Consider the following 22361-nt stretch of genomic DNA (forward strand, 5'->3'; position numbering starts at 1 on the left):
GAGAAAACAAGTATTTACATACATATGTTCGTTTGTCTAAATCTTCTTCTCACTTCTCTGAACACACCATCAAAGAAGAAGATGAAAAAAACATAGAGGCGCTGATTTATGACGAGTGTTCCCGAAGGTTGCCAGAGCCTTGTAAAATGGCGATGTCCTCAAAAAACAACTTGCAAATTTTATATATATATATATATAAATATATGCATAATATAATATAATTATATATAATATAATTATATAATATTACAATATATTATATTATCTATCTATCTATCTATCTATCTATCTATCTATTATATATAATATAATACTTGAAAATACTTCTTTACAGAAAAAAAATACAACATGGGGTAAGACATTTGTTTTTATTCACGGTCATTTCCTTTTGTTGAGCCAGGGCGCATCTTGATTGCCTACGTCTGTTCCACATCACAATTGATGGCGTCATGACTCACGGAGTTGGCTTTCCCCACGTTCATTATTTAAGATTGTCAGCCCCGACCTATTTCTGATCCAGAAATCGTGACGAATCCACTCTTAACACACACATCAGACCTAAGGATAATATTGTAGGATATTATAAGATTGACGTGCTTGTTTGGGAAGGGGCAAAAACAGGCCGATTGTCTTTTGTGTGCACCAGGCCTACGTCATGCAGATACTGTAGGGGTTGGCTGCAAGGATATATACAATTCCATCTTTAAACACCTCATTCCTTTTTCATTAATTCCTATGAGTACAGAAGGGAAACCATTAATTTCAGATTAATGCAATAATATCCCAACTTTTTTCAATACCAATTAATTGCAGAAACATTGCCATACATTATGACCAATAGTGTTTGTTTGAATTTTTAAGTTCAGCCCATATGCATTTTTCTTTTAACGCTTAACAATGGTCATCATCTGCTTCGATAAATTTTTAATGTGCAGTGACAAACAAAATCACTTAATGGACACTGGACTTTTGATAAAGGGTACGTCCGGAAATTCAATCTGATGCCCTAACTCTACTCTGTGAGTGCAGAGTTGAGAGAGGCAGAGCGCACCATTTTTTTTTAAATTTACAAACGACCGCATTGCTTGAACGACTTGCTCGAACAAGTTCAATGGTCTTCCTGCCTGATGCTCCGTCTCCCCAGTCATAGCGGCTAGAGTGCACTCCGAAAATCCCAGAGTGTGGGGCTCTGAATCGAACGGCACGTTCCAACAACATTCTGAGTTGTACGGAGCATGCTTGGAATACATTTCCGAACGAGACCAAGAGAAAAACATTGACATGATGGTATTCCATGAATGTTGCCTTCCCTGCATTTATGAATGCTGCTTAAACCATTTGTCTTTGGATTTCTTTCATTAGGCTGTTTTGCGTCCAAAGCAGAGGACCGTTTGTTTCGGAGGTTATTCCGAAGGTACAACCAGTTCATCCGACCAGTGGAGAATGTGTCTGATCCGGTCACGGTGGAGTTTGAGGTGTCCATATCTCAACTAGTCAAAGTGGTAAGAGAACCCAAAACATCATTCTGTCTGGGAGGGGCAAATGCTACACTATACACTATGAAACAAACATTTTGTTGGCTGTTCCCACAGGATGAAGTGAATCAAATAATGGAAACCAATCTGTGGCTGAGACATGTGAGAAACATTCATGGTTCATCCCGAATGAGTTTTCTTGAATGTTGACAAGTATTCCTGTCACACACGATTCTTTGGGTTATTTGTTTCTAGGTCTGGAATGACTACAAACTGAGATGGGCCCCTATTGAGTATGATGGAATTGAGTTCATCCGAGTTCCATCCAATAAGATATGGAGGCCTGACATTGTTTTATACAACAAGTACGTTTGAGTCATCAGTTGGTAGATGTTTTGATCATCCTTGTAATGACAATAGGTCAGACTACATACCAGAACGGAGAACAAATTGATTGCTGAAGGTTTACGGCATGCATTTATGTTGTTGATGCACCCACTCTTAAGGGGACCAGAACTGTCTCTTGAAGTATATTTCAGAATCAGAATCAGAATCAGAATCATCTTTATTTGCCAAGTATGTCCAAAACACACAAGGAATTTGTCTCCGGTAGTTGGAGCCGCGCTAGTACAACAAACAGTCAATTTATGGCTTTACACTGAAATTGTAGGGAACAAAAATCAGCCTGATGGTCTAATGTTGATCTTGGGCCAACAAAAAAGAAAAAGAAAAAGAAAAATAAACAAAAAAAAAAGGGATGGGTGTCGGGTATTTAATTTTCCATTTCTAGACACACAACAGATTTCACCCCTGATTACATCACATAATACGTTCAGTCATTGTGTGTTAATTCTGTCTGCTGGAGTGGATTTACTTTACTAAAACACTTTAATAAACACAAGTCCTCATTTTTGTGTTGAACTCACCATGTGCTGACATTTCCAGTTAAATGTTGTGAAGACCTTTACCTGAAGTGACATAGGTTTCTTGGCGATGCTCTACTCTAGTGCGGTGGGGGATTTTCTGGTGGCGGACAAGACTAAGGCTCTGCTGAAGTTTGATGGCACCATCACTTGGGTTCCTCCGGCTATCTTTAAATCCTCCTGCCCCATGGATATCACTTACTTCCCTTTTGACTACCAGAACTGCTCCATGAAATTTGGCTCATGGACCTATGACAAAGCCAAGATCGACCTGGTGCTCATTGGCTCAAAGGTATCAAGATCCCCAAATTCTATTATGTCCAAGCGGTCATCTTGTTTAACATGGTGTGCACTTAAAAACTAATTATGGCTTTCATTTAATCCAAATTTTCCATAATTTAGGTGAACCTCAAAGACTTCTGGGAAAGCGGAGAATGGGAGATCATTGACGCACCTGGTTACAAGCACGACATCAAGTATAACTGCTGTGAGGAGATCTACCCAGACATCACCTACTCCTTCTACATCAGGCGCCTGCCACTCTTCTACACAATCAACCTCATCATCCCCTGCCTCCTTATCTCCTTCCTCACTGTGCTGGTCTTCTACCTGCCATCCGACTGTGGTGAGAAGGTCACCCTGTGCATCTCCGTTCTGCTCTCCCTCACTGTGTTCCTGCTGGTCATCACAGAGACCATCCCCTCCACGTCGCTCGTCATCCCACTGATCGGCGAATACCTCCTCTTCACCATGATTTTTGTCACGCTCAGCATTGTCATCACCGTGTTCGTGCTGAACGTCCACTACCGCACCCCCATGACTCACACAATGCCAGAGTGGGTAAGGGCCGTCTTCCTCGGGGTGCTTCCGCGGGTGATGCTGATGAGGCGGCCAATTGACCAAGGCGACTCGTCTACTGCCAGCATCACAGAAGGGACAGGAGGAGCAGGGAGCAGCGTAGGGAACAAAAAGAGAAAGAACAGTGTTGGAAGCGGGTCAGGAAGTGTGAGCGTCGGAGGTATCACAGGTGGGGTGGCGTGCCCACCGCTCGATGGTGGGGCAGGCGGAGGAGGGGCCTCCTCAGTGGGCGGCTCCATGAACTGTATCGAGTATGGTGAGATGAACCGTGACATTAAGCGGGATATGAACAGAAGATGTCCCTACAGAGGCAAGGAGGTTCCAACACCTGTCCCTCCTCCAAAGGTTCTCCCTTCATCCCAGGGCCCTCAGACCCAGAGGCCCCCAGAGTCAGAGCTACCTAAACTCCCAAGGGCCTTGAACTCAGCATCACAAGTGAATGCTGTCGTGGCGTTCTCTGTCATTTCGCCTGAAGTCAAGCAGGCCATTGAGAGCGTGAAGTACATCGCTGAGAACATGAGGACTCGCAACAAAGCCAAAGAGGTACAATCAAGTACAGGGGATAAATGGTGTAACAATCATTCTTTCCATTTTCAATTGGCAATCGAAAAACGAAAAAGTGAGTCTTTATTATTTTTATGTAAACAATTTTTGGTTTGGATCAAAAATATAAATTGAAAAATGGGCTAAAAGACTGACTTTGATTTTAATATTCAATTGGTCATGTTTTACATGACCTGGAAGTTTGTTAACTTTGCTGAAGGAGTTTCCCGATCGAAAACTAATCGTCGACGGGGTCGGGGGTTGGGGGGGGCGGGGAGCGGTCATTCGTGGTCTTGTTTTTCCATGCTCTTGGCCAAAGAGTTGAGGTGCTCAAGAGAAGTCTGATGCTTATTTTTTTTGTTTTACAATCTTTATTGAACATATACAAAAAAAATCAATGCAGGCTATAAGACAAAGATGAGAGGAAAAAAACAGAAAAAGCAATAAAAGGAAATGTAGATGTTCAATAGATGTTTTTTTTAAAAAAACTTATCGGGTCCTACCCCTAGTTCTGAGTACAGGTTTGAGTCGTACAATGATAGTGAAGTGGGAAGCTAATCTTATGTATTAAATTCTAGGTATCCTAAGTAAATGTAATATAAAGAAATCGTGACAAAATAAAGAAGGAAGCTAACTATATGAAGTATAATCTAAGTATCAAAAAATACCAGATCCATACAAAGTGTAGTGGAAATTTGTAACAATTGAAACACACATAACCAATTAAATCCAAGCTTAACATTAACATTGTTTTAACCTTTTTCTTTTTAATCCTGATTTGTGTATTCATTTATTTTTGAAACATTTTTGAAACATTTTTGAAACAACACAAAAAAAATTGAAACACACATAACCAATTAAATCCAAGCTTAACATTAACATTGTTTTAACCTTTTTCTTTTTAATCCTGATTTGTGTATTCATTTATCACTCTTGTGTTAAACATGTTTTAAACAGTTAGGAAGCTACATGTTCTCAGTACATTATTGTAATCAGTTAACTCCTCCAACGGAGACACATCTCTGTTTTATATTTGTTCTTTTGTTTTTTTTTTTTTTTTTTTTTTTTAGATATTTTAAATACCCCAGTTCCTCTCAAATTATAACAACTGCCTCTTGTTTCAAACAGCCTCTCAGTACTGTAGCAAAGTAAACTGTTGTGGATTTTGTACATTACCTGGCTGTTTTAAATTCAACTAGGTCATAAAATGTATGTGTATTTAAGTTATGAAATCAATTGTTTGGTTCTGTGTAGCCACTGCGATTAATAATTCTGATTGCCTTTTTTGTAGCTCAAAGATTGGTTGAGTGTTGGATTTATTTGTTGCTCCATATTTCCACTCAATAAGTCAAATATGGCAGTTACAGTGAACAGTAAAGTGTGTATAGTGATGTTTTATTTACTACATCCTTAGTTTTATGAAAAATATACTATTTTTTTTGATATCTTGGGTTCTACAGTCTACATGATATTTCCAACATAGCTTCATAACATCATCAATAATTACTCCCAGGAATTTATTTTCATTCCCTCTTTCTATCTTAGTAGAATTAATAATAATTATTATTATTTATTAGTCTAGTGCCAAAAAATAATTAGCTTTGTTTTTGTTAAATTTAATGATAATTGTTTGACGTCGAACCAAATTTTTAAATGGATGTAATTCTTTTTCCACAGTAGTCAGAAGTTGTTCTAGTTTTTTTTTTCCTGAACTGAAGAGAGTTGTGTCATTAGCAAATAAGACACATTTGGAGATTTTGGAAACATGGCAGATATCATTAATCTATAGTAAACATAACTTGGGGCCCAGCACAGATCATTGGGGGGGACTCCATAAGTTATCTTTAATCTATTTAAGTATTCATTTTTAAATTGCACATTTTGAAACCTGTACTAGCACACTGATTAGCATATCTGCCTCAGAGTTCTGAGGACCTGGTTTCAAATCTGGCTTTGCCTGTGAGAGGTTTGCATGTTCTCCCCGTGCCTGTGTGGCTTTTCTCCGGGTACTCCGGTTTCCTCCCACGTCCCAAAAACATGCACGGCAGGTTAATTGAAGTCTCTAAATTGCCCGCAGGTGTGAATGTGAGTGAAAATGGTCGTTTGTTTATGTGCCCTGCGATTGGCTGGCATCCAGTTCAGGGTGTACCCCGCCTCTCGCTCAAAGATAGCTGGGATAGGCTCCAGCACGCCCGCGACCCAAGTGAGGCTAAGCGGTACGGAAAATGTTGTTGCGCTTCAAGATTTTTAAGGGGTGGGATGACCTTTTGATCGCACCTTCATTAAAAGATTTAAGCAACAACATCACTGAGGCAGAGGACAAACACATTATCAAGTTGGGGTCTATACCTAACAACATTAGAGAACCAGAAAGATACACACAGAGGAAAACCCCTAGTGTACTTTGATCGTGTGTGTGTGTGTGTGTCTTTATGCTGAGGGCGTTATCATTGGGCTATAAAAGGACAGTAAAGCTCCCTGTTCGAAGGGCTTCGCCTATCTCGGCCTCACGCTCTGGATGGGCCTGATATGTTTGTTGCGCCATCCTTTCTTTGTAACGCTGCAATCTGGCTGTGAAGAATAGCCATGCAGGCTCCTCTCTGGGCACAACAATAGCATTCTGGCCACAGAAGCCTTGATCCGATTGTACACACCTGAATGATCAAAGAGCGTACCAGACTCACATACAGACAGACAGACAGACACACACAGACACACACACGCATGGCACGCACACATGCTTTCATATCAATATACTGTAGCTTGAATGCGAAAACAGTAGGATTACATGTCCACCCACCGCAATAGCTTGACATTTATTCGGTCCATGTGTTCTCCCAGTTGCACAGGAGGAGAATAGCTTTTTTGGTAGAAGTATGTTCACCTCTGCCGTCACGGAATGTCCAAGTTGAACACAATTCATTATGACACTGGTGGAAATAGAAATAATTAATTCCACTGTTAAACTGTTGCCATAAAAAAAAAAAAAAAAATTGATGGACATATTTTAAGAAACATTGCAACATTCTTAACTGTCATGTAAGTGTAAGACATTAACCTTATTCAATGAAGACACAAAACACTCGGAGGTGAGTCGCATTTAGCAGTGTTCATTAAGGTTCCACTGTGTAAAGGTTACATGCTACAATACATCAATTTGTCATAATATTATCCAGGTATTATCCGGGTGGCTCAAATGAGCATTGCCGTGTGCCTTTTTGTACTGCATTGAGTCGCAATAATAGCAAAATTAGCTTCCACCGTCTTCCTCAAGACCCCCTCCTTCGAGTACAGTAGATACTCAGTATACAAACAAGGGGTTTGCGGTAAGGCGGCACGGTGGACGACTGGTTACAGAGTCAGCCTCACAGTTCTAAGGACCGGGGTTCAATCCCCGCATGTGTGGAGTTTGCATGTTCTCCCCGTGCCTGCGTGGGTTTTCTCTGGGCAATGGATGGATGGGTTTGTGGATATTCATCACACAAAGGTACAGTCCATTTTCTGAGCCGCTTCTCCTCACTATGGTCGCGGGAGTGCTGGAGCCTAACCCAGCTGTCATCGGGCAGGAGGCGGGGTACACCCTGAACTGGTTGCCAGCCAATCATAGGGCACATACAAACAAAGAACCATTCGCACTCACAGTCACACCTACGGGCAATTTAGAGTTGTCAATTAACCTACCATGCATGTTTTTGGGATGTGGGAGGAAACCGGAGTGCCCGGAGAAAACCCACGCAGACACGGGGAGAACATGCAAACTCCACACAGGCGGGGCCGGGGATTGAACCCGGGTCCTCAGAACTGTGAGGCAGACGCTTTAACCAGTCGGCCACCGTGCTGCCCAAAGGTACAGTATGTAGCAGAAATTTGGGCAAGGATTATATTAATTCACATTCACAATATAATCACAACAACAAACCTTCACCAAAGTTTGTTTCCACTGCCTTGCGGGTCTTTAGGAAAAAGGTGGAAACTGATTTCACTTTTGTAGAAATTTGATCCTGTGCAAAGTGTCACAAAGCATTTCTCATTTGAATCACCAGCACATTATATTTGCTCATTTTCTGGCAGTTAATGTGCTCAGGTTTTTCTGTCCATTCATTTTCCCACTATCATGAATGGAGCAGGACGTTAACCAGAAACTAATTTGCCGATCACAGGCGAAATCCGAAGTACATTTGCGTTTTTTCCGTAAATTCTTTCTGGTCAGAATTTTTCCAGACTAATATATAGTGTTCCCCCGCTATTCACGGAGAATTGGGACCTAGCCCTGCCGCGAATAGCGAAAATCTACGACTACTTGACTCCCAAATGACTCCACCCAAAAAGGGTTAGCAATTGTCTGTAAATGCCATAAGATGGTGGCGAAGCACCTCTTTCTATTTGAAATGGCTGTGGCTTGACTAAATGACGATCCTTCCTTACCTCAACATAATTCCTTTGCCCTAAGATGTCACAAGATGGAGTCAAAGCAGTATTTTATATTTGACATGGCTTTGGGCTGAGCCCAAAACTGGCGAATAGTTGAGTTTTTCAGCAAATAATGGAAACAAGGTTTCCCCCACAAAAAAATCAACGAATAGGTGAATGCCAAACCGCGAATGCGTTGGGATTGACTGTAATAAAATATAATATAATCATACATCATATATATTTTATGATTTCCTTCACCGAATCTTATGAGTATTTACAGTGTTAGTGTACAACATAACGTGCTGCCTCTAAATGTCTTACTTTTTCCTCAATAGGTGGAAGACGACTGGAAGTACGTCGCCATGGTCATCGACAGGATCTTCCTGTGGGTGTTTGTGACGGTGTGTGTACTAGGAACACTGGGGCTCTTCCTCCAGCCGCTGATCAGCTTTTTTAAATGAAAGACACTTTTTGCTCGTCACCACTGTGGGAAGAATTTCCCCTGCAGTTCTTTCACATTACACACTGGGCTGTCATGTTCTTTTTCTTCTCTTGTTTCGTCCCAGGACTCATCCGTCATCACCTCTCACTGTCAGCCGTATGTCTCAACACTTGACTTGCCCACAATTCGTCATTCACCCTTTGTCTCACCCCACTGACGTGCAAAGCAGGTCATCTAGTGTGCTTCCTCCCCTAACTGCTGGGAAATAACATCTGCACTCCTTTTTGAGTATTTTGTCCTCATATGCCACTAATGTCACCCACTTGTCCTTAAGACACATGGGTTCTCTTTTTCATGTATTTTCTTGCAAAATGTCCTCTCAGCTATTATTATGTTACTGTATAATCATTGTGTACATAATTTCCACCCTAAAAGGTGTTATTCGTATATATCTTCACAACCTTAAAGGATTATAATCAGAACTCAAATTCGATATATGAATCAAGATGGCTAAGTACTTTTCCCTACCAGCTGTAGTATTCTGTTTAGGTATTATTGTTCAAATCAAGCACAATAATTATTTCAAATAATATTTATTGTCATTTTCTTATAAATTCACACATGGAAAAAGGACACAGATTTTTTCTGAAAAATATTGCGCATTACCTGTACATACAAAGCCCATTTCCAGTGAAGTTGGGATGTTGTGTAAAATGTAAATAAAAACAGAATATAACAATTTGCAAATCCTTTTCAACCTATATTCAATTGAGTACAGTACAAAGACAATATATTTAATGTATAAATGGTTTTTTTTTTGGGGGGGCGGGATAATCTCTCATTATGAATTTGATTCCTGCAAAACATTCCAAAAAAGCTAGGACAGGTGCAACATAAGAATACTCCAAAAAAACAACAAATTGTTTTTGGAACATTTCACAGGTGAACAGGTTAATAAGAAACAGGTGAGTGTCATGATTTGGTATAAAAGGAGTTTCCCCGAAAGGCTCAGTTGTTGACAAGCAAGGATGGGGCGAGGTTCACCACTTTGCGAACAACGGCGTGAGCAAATGGTCCAACAGTTTAGGAACAACGTATCTCAACATTTAATTTCAAGGAATTTATGGATTTCATCATCTACAGTCAATAATATCATCAAAAGATTCAGAGAATCTAGAGAACTCTCTGCACGTAAGTGGCAAGGCCGAAAACCAACATTGAATGCCCGTGATATTCAATCCCTCAGGTGGCACTGCATTAACAACCGGCATCATTTAGTAAAGGATATTGCCACGTAGGTTTAGGAACACTTCAGAAAACCATTGTCAGTTAACACAGTTTGTTGTTACAAATACAAGTTAAAACTCTACCATGCAAAGTGAAAGCCATATATGAACAACACCCAGAAATGCCGCCGGCTTATCTTGTCCCAATCACATCTGAGATGGACTGACGTAAAGTGGAAATGTGCGGTTTAACAAGTCCACATTTCAAATTGTTATTGGGAATCATGGACATTGTGTCCTGCAGACCAAAGAGAAAAACGACCATACAGATTGTTATCAGTGCAAAGTTCAAGAGCCAGCATCTGTGATGGTATGGGGGTGTGTTCGTGTCCATGGCACGGGTAACTAGAATATCTGTGAAGGTTTTTGAGCTACATATGCTGCCATCCATGCAACATCTTTTTCATGGGCGTCCCTGCTTATTTCAACAAGACAATACCAAGCCACATTCTGCCAGTGTTACAACAGCGTGGCTTCATAGTAAAAGAGTGCAAGTACTCGACCGGCCGGCCAGCAGACCAGACCTGTGTCCCATTGGAAATGTGTTGTGCATTATGAAGCGCAAAATATGACAACGGAGACCCCAGACTGTTGAGCAGCATAGGTTATACATCAAGCAAGAAGGGGAAAAAAATCCACCTACAAAGGTGAGTGTCCTCAGTTCCAAAATACATATTGTGTGTTGTCAGAAGGAAAGGTAATGTAAGACAGTGGTAAACATAACCCTCTCCCAGCTTTGCAGGAATCAAATTAAAAATGAGTGAATATTTGCAAATTAAATACAGTTATTCACTTTGAACATTAAATATCTAGTCTTTGTAGTGTGTGTGTGTATATATATATATATATATATATATATATATATATAGTATGTTGAAATGAATTTGCAAATCATAGCATTCTGTTTTTATTTACATTTTACACAACATCCCAACTTCATTGGAATTGGGGTTTGTAAAATTTGAGTGTAACACACACTGTAATAACATAGAACACCAGACCAGGAGACAGAATGATGTCCTGAGATAATTTTAGTATTATAACAAGACAATCTACTTTATTTAGACATTGACAGCATGATCTTATACATTTATGTACTGTATTTCTTTCTGACAAGAAAACACTGCCGTTTGTTTCTTTCGTTTTCAAAGACCAGTGGCAGTTCTGGGGGGCATATGAATGAATGAATGAATAAATAAATAAATACACATTAGGGCTGTCAAAGTTAAGCGTTAACTCATGATTAATCACAAGTAAATAAATACCTTATTAATCATGAATTAACTCAGATGAATCACTTTAATCAATTTATTTTGACCACACACGCTCCTTTACCTTAACCATGGATTGATATCTGAAATGTGGTGCAGGTTGCTACAAGGTCAGTGATCAGGTCAGTGCTTACGCCAGTGCAAAGATAAGTGAAGAGACTCCAACTGGTGTGCTCGACATTTCTTTTGCTACACCCTGATAGGACAAAACACAAAGGTAATCTGCATATAATGTAGCGCTGAACTGAACTCATTGGAGCACAACAAGTTTAAAATACCTTCTCAAAGCAAACTATGATACTCTGTGTGATATATTTGTCGCCTGTGATTAATCGCAATTAATCAAAATTCAAAAGTGTGATTATCCATCCATCCATCCATTTTCTGAGCCGCTTCTCCTCACTAGGGTCGCGGGCGTGCTGGAGCCTATCCCAGCTATCATCGGGCAGGACGGGGGGTACATCTTGAACTGGTTGCCGGGCAAACGCAGGGCACATACAAACAAACAACCATTCGCACTCACATTCACACCTATGGGCAATTTAGGGTCGGCAATTAACCTATCATGCATGTTTTTGGGATGTGGGAGGAAACCGGAGTGCCCGGAGAAAACCCACGCAGGCACGGGGAGAACATGCAAACTCCACACAGGCGGGGCCGGGGATTGAACCCCGCTCCTCAGAACTGTGAGGCTAACGCTCTAACCAGTCGTCCACCGTGCCGCAAAAGTGTGATTAGTCAGACTAAAAAATTTATATGTGTGTACTTGTAGAAGTGATTGAGGAAAACAGGTGAAACATGCATGACCTGCGAACAGGAGACAAGACTACGGCTTTACATTGGCTTGCCTCATTGTCGCAATGAGCAGAATCACAGTGGAATTTACAACAAGGCAAGCAACCCATGTATCGAAACACTTTGGATTAGATAATGGAAATAAAATTTTTGAGAACAAAAATCATGTCTGTCAGTGTGTTGGAGTTGGGCATAACAAAATAATTAAGTGGCGAAAAGGAAAAGAAAGTGCACTGTAATACCAGGAATCGCTCCTCGAAAACACATTATCAACTCCATTAACATTTTCAAGCATCACATAGCATTAGCTACAGTGACTAAGTAATGAGAGAAAATTACGCCAAGCTGCACTCAAGTTAAAGTGTATGAAATAGGTCTTGCTTCGCTGTTAAGTCAGTGTTAGAACAGTATTATATTTAATTTATGCCCCCATTACACTTTGTCATTATGCTCAAAGCAAATTTCAATATTGCGTGTATAAAACACGGAAGTGGCAGATTTATCTTGCTTTAATTAAGTACTAACTGTAAGCCACAGTCCAAGTGAAAAAACTGCTTATTGAAAGTTCAAATCATAAGTTTGTTTAACATGAATTCCTTATCTTTTAATGTATTTGCATGGTGTTTTGCATAAAGCATGAAAACGGTCGACTTCCTACTGTTTGGGTAGTCTTGGCTAATACATACTGTATCTATATTTATATGCATTTTAACCACATTACTGTGGATGTAAACACAATTAACAAAATACTGCAATTTCTTGTGTATAATACGCTCACTAGTATAATACACTCCCCCGTAATCGCACTTATGCAGCTGGATTTTTCCTTGTTACTTTCCTAGCCTATTTGCACCCCGGAATTTTAGTATCCATGCTCCGAAAAATACATTTTTATCAACATCGTAATTTGTATTAGGTTTTGCAAAGTACTTGATAAAATAAATAGGAAAAGATTTGATTTGATAACAGATATCAAATGGCGGCACCGGCGAGACCACCGTGATTCTTGGTGAACAGCAAGAATTAGGGTATTATACTATATATACATTTGTAACATTAGATGTTACTTATTATATTGGAATGAAAGTACATGTGCACCATTTTCACAACCCCTAAGTATCGGTCTACATCTACGCTTTTTTACCAGACCTGGACACAATACGTTCAAATTGACTGTATATGCTTGGTCTCTGAAAGTCTTCTCGTGCTTCTTCTCAAAATGCCGTTAACACTTTCGGCACACAACATTCTCACATCATGAAGTGCATGCAGCACGTTCTTTCAAATATACAAAACCAAACTATTGTGTCTATGAAGACTGAAATGACCTAGAGTTTCTCTTTTTTAGCAGCGCGTGCTCCCATTGTTGACATCTGCGATGCGCGGGTCTTTGGGAATGTGGGCAGGACCACACGGCAACAGCGCTGCGGGGATTGTGGGCAGGAGCTGTCTCTCCAGCCCAATAAGTCAGGCCACACAAGAAGTATATCGTATAGCGTATATTGACGTTAGATAAAAGGTAACAGGGGCAGGTATGCAGGGCGGTCAGAGATTGGGGGTTCCTGGGTGCCATTTGTTCCGTCAGGGCATACACGCTACAGCCACCATGCCAGTGTCTATGCCACACAGTGCCACCTGTAGTACGAGTGCCAAAGGTTGCCTACCCCGATCTAGATAATGTGAACAAAAAAAAAAAAAAAAATCATTTTCCTTGAACCCATGTAGGCTATTAAAAAAAACTAAAACATTATATACAAGAAATTGTGGGAATGTGGAAAGTGACAATGATGGGTCATTGATACATACAAATTTAGCATGGATGACAATTTCTGTCAGATGAAGTCCAAGGTCTAGGTGAGGTTTATTTAGATTTATTTTCAACATTGCAATTTTAACTTAGGATAATTGCTGTATTTACCTTACTTGGTGTTTGTAGCTGTTGCTGCAAATTGTACATACTGTATGTGATGTTGCATCGCTTCTGCAGTTCACCCACTTTAGAGAAGATGATGTGTTCTGGGAGAAGCGAACTTGTTGTGTCCTCTCCAAAGCGAAAGCACAGCACCTTTCTGTTTTCTTCTTCTTATTCTCTCCCATCCATCTAACGGTGGTCACAACTAAGCCTGAATGTGTCTGTCAGCACTGACACACATTGAAGGTTCTTGGTGGTTTATAGACACATATTCCCCCTCAAATTCGATTGCAGCTTGGCTTCAAATGGGCCCCACCCGGTGCCTCTCAGCAACTGGACCAGTCACACGTAATCCCCCGCCGTCTGTACAGTATGTGTGTGCTCGACAGAGGTGGAGGAAGACTGCACCTGCACGACACCTGTGAAGTGAGAAATGGAAAGTGTGAGCTTCACCGCCTGTTTGTGTTTGACTTGAGGAAGGACCTCGGTGCTTGTGGATTACTTGTAGAGAGAGGATGAAGCAGTATCCCATCAGTCTTAGTCTTGCTCATGGAGGGAGTGGTCACGTCAGCATTAGGCTGCCACAGTGTGAACTGATCCTGGCTATATTTGGACACGGTGTGACACTTAAAATGTCTGTTTCTGCTGGAATTTACTGAGATGCCCTTGAAAGAAACTACAGAATTAGAATGGAACTCGTGGACTACAAACTTCTGCCAAGGCGAAACAATGCTAATCTAGATCAACACCATATATGCCACTTTTTTTTGTCAGTATATTATTTATTTTTTTATTATTTAAAAAAAAAAAGACCAATAACCAGCAACATAATCCTGGAACCACACTTTCAACATATTTATTCCCAAATGCAGTTCTTAGCTAATGCACCCTTGCCACACACAAAAGAAAATCAAATAGCTTTTGCATAATCCTGCTGATAAACAACAAAAACCTAACCTAAAATAGTAAACAACACAGACAGTCTAAATATTCTAAGTACCTGAACCAATCAGCATTGCATTTTTCACCTTCCCTGTATGATGTGAATGACACAGACACGCTGTTGGTTGGAGAGGGGGCTCCTCCTAAAAGCGGCTCCACAGCAATAATCGGAATTTGTGAGTGTGAAAAATTGATATTTTCAAAGCTTGAGTAACTGGACTTCTTGTGCTTGGTGGCAGTTGGAGCAAAGCTCCGGGTGCTAAATTGAGGGATAATACATTATTAAGTCAGCCATATGGATGAATATTTTACACGGTTCTTCACTGTGGACACATAGTGTGGCTCCGAGATAGCGGCTATCCACAAAGTATGACATTGCAACATGATTTTTCTTTATTTTGATTTCAAATAGACAATAGACAAAGACTTTTGCTCCTTGGTCAAGAGAAGCTGGTTGCGCAAAGGTGAGGATCTTGAGAAGGGACATGTGCCGTGGACGAGAGCATGCAGGGAAGAGAGTGCTCGGGCTACTGGGTGAGACGAGGGCAGACGTTGCTGAATTCGGGTCCCTTGTGCCGCTGAGAGCAGAGCGGTACGTTCCAGAGGTCGCTCGACCGTGGATAAGTCGAGGAGACGCTCCTCTAAATAATTCATTCTGAGGCGGGGGCCTTCTGAATGCACTCACACACACACAAAGGCAGTACACACTAGTGCAGAAAGACCAGATGCATATTTATAGATGAATACAGGAACATTGTTGAAGAAATTAAGAGTGTTTCTGTGTAACAACACAAAATGCTTCAGGCACTTTCTTGCGTTTCAGACTCAAAGGTCATGCACAATATAGCTGATCATCCTTATAAATACAATGCGTCATCTTCACGCCCGTTATGTTTTATCAGTAGGGCATTATATTGTTTCGAGTCATGCTTTGCTACAATGATTTACTTAAATCTGCCCATGCAGGTAACACTAATATAAGATATAGGCTACCGCTCCGGTTCAGCTCCATAAGACTGAATTATCACAAAGATTTACATATTTCTTAGTTCATGCAAGTGCATCCTAAACTTCATCTTAAACAGTGTTTGTAGTGAAAATGTCCACTGTTACACCCTTGTAACTGCACATCTACGCTAGATAACCCTTTCTTTTTTTTCAGAGTGGTGTTCGCACTGTGGCTATAAAAAGTCTACACATCCCTCTTTAAATGCCAGGTTCTTGTGATATAAAAAATGAGAACAAAACAAATCGTTTCAAAACTTTTTCCACCATTAATATGACCTACAACCTGCATAACTCTTTTGTTTTTAATCTCTTCAAGAGGGAAAGTCAAAACAAAGAACTGAAGTAATGCGGTTGCACACACCCTCTTATAGCTAAATTAACCAGTCACATTCAAACTCATGTTAAATGGGAGTCAGCGTACAACCGCCACCTTTTAAAGTGGCTCTGATTAACTCCAAATATAGTTCAGTTGTTCTCGTAGACTTCTTTTTAAACATGTTTTGTTTTGCTTTCAAGCAGAAGCCTGAAGATTATTATTATTATTAATTTTTTTTTAACATGATGCTGCCACCGCCTTGCTTCACTGTAGGTATGGTGCTCTTTTCGTGATGAGCTGTGCTGTGTTTACACGTTTTGGAATTATGGCCCAAAAATGTAACCTTGCTTTCATTGGACGGTAACAAACCAAACACATGTCAGAAAATGTGTCGAGTGGCATATCCTTCACTGCTAGAGTCAAGGCAATTGAGCCATGTTGCTCGTTTGTTTTTAAAATTCATCCTCTGGAGGAACAAACACAACAACTGAAGAGGCAACTGGGCACGGTGCTTTGTGAGAAACCTTCACGGCTAAATGAACAGTTATACTGTACATGCCACTGGATGATATTTCAAAGAAATGATGAAAAGTTCACTCGAAACATTGACAACAATGACAAAAACATTAAAAAGGGATCACATAGGAGGCAAAGTAGAACAAACTTGCCAGCATCCACCACAATACCACGTCAAGCAGCAACAAAAGGCTATTGAGTGCAAACCGTGGAAACAAGAAATCAGAGGATAAATGAAAGAAATTGCACTCTCACTTGAATGCACAGTTACAATATCTAATCGCAAATACTGTGAATGACGGAAGTGCGTCGCTGACAATCCAGCGGACAACACATCCACACAAGTGACGGTTAGTGCTGTCATTCAGGTGGGTCCTGAATCAGGTTCTCTTTTTAGGCTGGAACGTGTCTGTCAGTGGGTAATGACGGAGAAACAGAAGAGTAGACAAGTATAGTATTGGACTGTCACTTTTATTTTCATAGCAGTCATTCAACCTAAATTGAATGTGAGAGCACAACTATCCTCACAACTGAGTTCATTTGTTTTCTTTTTACATTGAAGCCTGTCTGAAATATTCCAGGCAGTACAATGCAGGCAGAGTGAGTTATTCATTGTTCAGTACTGAGCCTCGTGTATTTTATGTCAGGCACCTCGTTGGGCAGCTAAGGGGTCGTCGGAGTTTGAGTTTGTTCGTGGTAGTTCTTGTTTTCGTTTATGCCAGAATTATGTCTTGATTTATTTTTTTCTGCTATGGAAACACGAAAAAATATGTTTAGTCTGCGTTGTACAAACAATAGACAAGGGGCAATGCTCCGTCGATCCATATTTTCCCGTCCGTCATTTTCGGCGCGCAACCAAGTGCGTCAGTACGGGAATTTTTGCCGGTCAACGCGAAATATAAACGATAAAATACTGAAAAATACGGCAAGATGTTAAATGCGTTTATAGGCTTAATCAGCATTGTGTCGTCTCCTCTCGTCACTTGGATGAAAATGTTACGATCTCTGGCTTTACATAAACTGTTAAGTTGCAGTTGTGTCTTCCTGCTTTGGGATCCACAATTTGACATTTTTCTATTCACCTTCACATTCATAGGTTGGATTCTGGGCAGTATCATCTTGGGTGCCGGTGATAAAAGAAATACAGTAAACAGGGATTAGAAAACAAAAAGGTTTGAGTTCAATAATGGTCTAAGTGCAATCATTGGCCAAATCTATCAATATTATCATGAAACATGATAAATAACAGTCATTTGTACGCAGATGGATCTACTACTATGTAGATGCACTGGCACCCAAGCTAAAGCTACTTACCATTTGGGTTTTAACGATCTGTGAAGCTAATTTTTTTAATTTTTTTTTTGCGGGGGCCAAAGTCTGGTTTCATGAGTGCGGTCCACTTGGAAATGGAAGTTGGCACAGGAAAAGTGCTGAGTGCAATCAAGGACTTCCCCTTTTGCGCATATGTCAAAATTGGAATTAAAACTTCATTTAGACCGGTATGCATGGGAAAGATATGCCTTCTCTCTATTCATTTCTGCAGAGTTACTCCACTTTGATTTACAGTGGCTCAACTAACCTCACGTTTAGGCGCACAATGGCTTATCACTGTGCTCACAGGTGAAACTGACACTTGCATTTTATAGTTTGAGCAGACCCTAGAAAGGTTACTATTACCTTTAGATCCTGTAAATAGCTCTATGGGTACATTAGTATGAAACAAACAAAACATGAATAACATGATTTTGCACCAGTCTCTGACGGTGTATTGGTTCACAAACTTAACCGTGCAGGCTGCCTGGGTTCGATTCCCCACTCGGTGACGGTGGGAATGGTTATCTCTCTCCATGTGATCCCTGCACTGCAGAAACTCAAATTTAACCAAGAATAAATAGCTCAAATCAAGGCAAAAATAAGCGTGTTCTTTGTCCGCTAAAATATTTGGTCTTATCAGGCAGTTTTTGTGTAAGAGCAGTTCAGTTGCTCCAAGCATCTTTAAATTAAAAAACCTAATGGTATTTTACCTTTTTATTGAAATTTGTATTATTGTTGTACTGAGCAAGTTTTGCTTGAAATATACAGTGTACAATAGTCTACCGTAACGCTATAGGTATAGGTTGTTTAAATACACTAGTCTTTTCTACATATGTGTACTTGTTTTAAAGTCAAATTGATAACATTAAAATTGGTTTAAAAGTTATATTGTCAGATAATTTGCTTTAACTAAGTAATATACTCACTAATTTCATGATTCATGATTTCTTTCTTTTATATTTTTTAAGCCCAGTTTTGCGGTGTGTGATTGACTGATGATTGGTCCTGACTGTAGTCCACCCTTTGCCAAAGTCGGCTGTGATAGGATCCAGCTAAATAGGATAAGTGGTATAGAAGATGAATGGATTGATAATTTTGTATTATTACAGCTACTTAATACAGCATCCACTGAATGCTTTGTTTCAGTGGTGTCCGCATGTATTGTGCTGATCGTCCCTCTTTCAATATGTTTGAGTTTCCTTCAAGGCACGATGAATAATAAATGTTGAAAGGTGCATTATCAACTGCCTTCTGTAGTACATAGACCATATCCGTTGAAGGCTGAAGGTACAACAGAATATTGTCAGCCAAAAGTCGGGGTCCTCTTGATGCTGTCACTGCAGCTTTAAGTGCACGCGATGTGTCGCATATGTGACATGACAGAAGGCGCCTCATTATCTGTCGCTCTTGTCCAGAGGCGCTTGATGGTTATAACACATCCCTTTGACTCTAATTACAGTGTACATTAGTTTAAGTGTAAGTTAGCTAGAATGTAGGAGACTTCAAACGCACAGGTCAGTACATTATGTACACTGACACAATGTAATGAGGTCCAGTACAAAAGCTACATCAAATATTCAGCCTTTACCAAACCAGAAATTTATGGACGTACGCAACCACAATGTATCTCAACAGACCCATCATTTATTTATGCACTTTGGATGAAATCAAAATTAGTGTGTCATCGCTCTACCCAGTGGGAAATTTGTAAATGATTGTGTTGTTAAACCTCTGACAATGAAAACAGTCATATAATTCTAAGTACATAAAGTACATAAAATGAGGCTTCAAAATCGTGAAAAATTTAAGTCGTTCTCTCCACTCTTGAATGCCGTGGACTTGTCCGCTGAATGTGCTGAAACCACAGCCCGCTCAGCTGTCAACTGTCAATCAAATACCACTACTACAAAGGGATGTTACTTCGTCAAGCATCTTTCTTATGCCCACACATACGTGAAAATATATCCGCTTAAAGCCCCTGTGGCTGGAATATATCCCACAAGGTCATTGCGGATCTTTCCCATGCCGTGACAAGGAGGTGTTCTAAAGCGGCCATGCCAGCGAAAAATAACATTCTCATGAATACTGAAGGCCTTAAACCAGGGGTGTTAAACTCATTTTAGTTCACGGGCCACATTCACCCCAATTAGATCTCAAGTGGGCAGGACCACAATATTTGGGGCTTAAAAATCCATCCATCCAGGTTGGTTTCGCGGGGGCAGTAGCTTTAGCAGGGACGCCCAGACTTCCCTCTCCCCAGCCACTTCATCCATCTCTTCCAGGGGGATCCCGAGGCGTTCACAGGCCGGCCGAAGGATGTAGTATCTCCAGCGTGTCCTGGGTCGTCCCCAGGGTCTCCTCCCGGTGGGACATGCCCGGAACACCTCACCAGGGAGGTGTCCGGGAGGCATCCGAATCAGATGCCCCAGCCACCTCATCTGGCTCCTCTCGATGTGGAGGAGCAGTGGCTCTACTCTGAGATCATCCTGGATGACCGAGCTTCTCACCCTATCTCTAAGGGAGAGCCCGGACACCCTGCGGAGGAAACTCATTTCGGCCGCTTGTATCCGGGATCTTGTTCTTTCGGTCACGACCCACAGCTCGTGACCATAGGTGAGGGTAGGAACGTAGATCGACCGGTAAATTGAGCTGCATTCCGCTTGGCCAGCCGGTACCCGTCAGCTGCCTCAGGAGTCTCACTGGCCAAAAAGTAAATAACTATTCAAAGTTTTCCCCATTGTTTTGGGGCAAATAATCATTAATTAGTGATTTAGTAGGCGGCACGGCACGAATGGTTGTTTGTTAGTATGTGCCCTGCGACTGGCTGGCAACCAGTTCAGGGTGTACCCCGTCTCCTGGCCGTTCCAACAAACCAACCTCTTTTTAAGTGAAGCGTTTGACTGAGATTTTGTAATATTCAATGTCTTAAAGCATTTCTATCGGAGGTATTTATTTTCACATTGTAGTGTGAACATGGAACACCATTTTATATTAGTGTTCTCCTGAAACTTGGCATTGTTTGGCCTTCACAAGTGCATCAATGTCATTTAAGTGTTGTCAGTGCACCCTCAAGAGGACAAAATTAGCAACAAAAGTTACTTTTATTGAAAAATAGCAGTGAATGTGTCTCCATCCCCACGGGCCACATTGGACCCCCTGACGGGCTGGTTCGATTCTGTTGTGGCCCGCGGGCCGTACTTTTGACACCACCGCCTTAAACATTTATACTATATAGCATTGCTTGTTGTCCGGTTTTGGTGGCCCATTGGACCCTGGAATTTGATGTACTTACCTACCAACCTACCTACACACATACAAACACGCACACACAAACACACGCACGCACACACACACACACACACACACACACACACACACCCACATACAGTAAATAGAGATTCATGCTTGATGCACAAGTACAGATAAGACACAAGAAGCACAGCTGACTCACATCTCTCCTCACAACTGGCTTACGTGCGCACACACACATGCGTTTGCATGCACTTACAAAAGCATTATCAAACAAATATGCCTTTATTTGTGCACCACTTTGAAAACGTCTTTATTTATATGCTCCCATCCATCCATTTTCTGAGCCCCTTATCCTCACTAGGGTCACCGTGGCGCGATAGGTACAAATAAAAAGTTTATTTTAATATCAAGATACGAGGTTCATTAATGTTGCATGTTGGAATTGCTTGGAGTCGTGTTTTTCAACTGTAAGTCATTCTACTCCCTGCGCAAGTTCGCTTCATTCATACTACATTCTTCCTCAAGCTAACACGAATGGCACACTTCTAACGCTCGCTGAACAAGTAAAAGAACTTGAAAAAAAGCACCCAGATTCACCCCTCATTACTCTTGGGGACTTTAACAAAGCAAAACTTAACCCTGAACTCCCTAAAAAAAGCAGCACAGCGACTGTCCTACCAGGACAAACAACATTCCAGACCACTGCTACACGCTCATTTCGCACGTTCAATAACAAAAAGCCGTGGTTCACTACCAAACTTCAGTAACTTCGCCAGGCTAAAGAGGACACCGATCGAAGTGGGGATAGACCCAGTGTATAATTGCACTATAAACCAGCTGACTAAAGAAATTAACATAGCAAAGATAAATTATACAGAAAAGCTGGTTTACCGTTAACCACTCTAAGTCAATTTGGCCTGGATTACAATCGCTAACCAACTACAAGCGATCATCCCCCCAAACAGAGAGGAATAAAGGGCTAGCTGACGACTTGAACACCTTCTACTGCAGATATGAAAAGGACACTTCATATCTGCAGTAGAAGGACACAGTCTGCGCAGACCAGCTGGCTCCAGTCTTCACACAGATCTTCAA

General features: G+C 40.9%; 1 protein-coding gene across 1 annotated transcript in view; it reads left to right on the forward strand.

The window, feature by feature from the left end:
* Window positions 1–12155, forward strand: part of LOC133407794 (neuronal acetylcholine receptor subunit alpha-3-like) — a 39410-nt gene extending 27255 nt beyond the window's left edge. The window contains exons 2-7 of the mRNA XM_061686040.1: window positions 1363–1502; window positions 1593–1637; window positions 1731–1840; window positions 2483–2690; window positions 2801–3799; window positions 8548–12155. Coding sequence (XP_061542024.1) covers window positions 1363–1502; window positions 1593–1637; window positions 1731–1840; window positions 2483–2690; window positions 2801–3799; window positions 8548–8673 — 1628 coding nt within the window. The 3' untranslated portion in view covers window positions 8674–12155. The remainder of the gene's footprint in view (window positions 1–1362; window positions 1503–1592; window positions 1638–1730; window positions 1841–2482; window positions 2691–2800; window positions 3800–8547) is intronic.
* Window positions 12156–22361: the final 10206 nt, after the last annotated feature.

Source organism: Phycodurus eques, chromosome 9 (genome assembly GCF_024500275.1).
Source record: "Phycodurus eques isolate BA_2022a chromosome 9, UOR_Pequ_1.1, whole genome shotgun sequence".
NCBI lineage: Eukaryota > Metazoa > Chordata > Actinopteri > Syngnathiformes > Syngnathidae > Phycodurus > Phycodurus eques.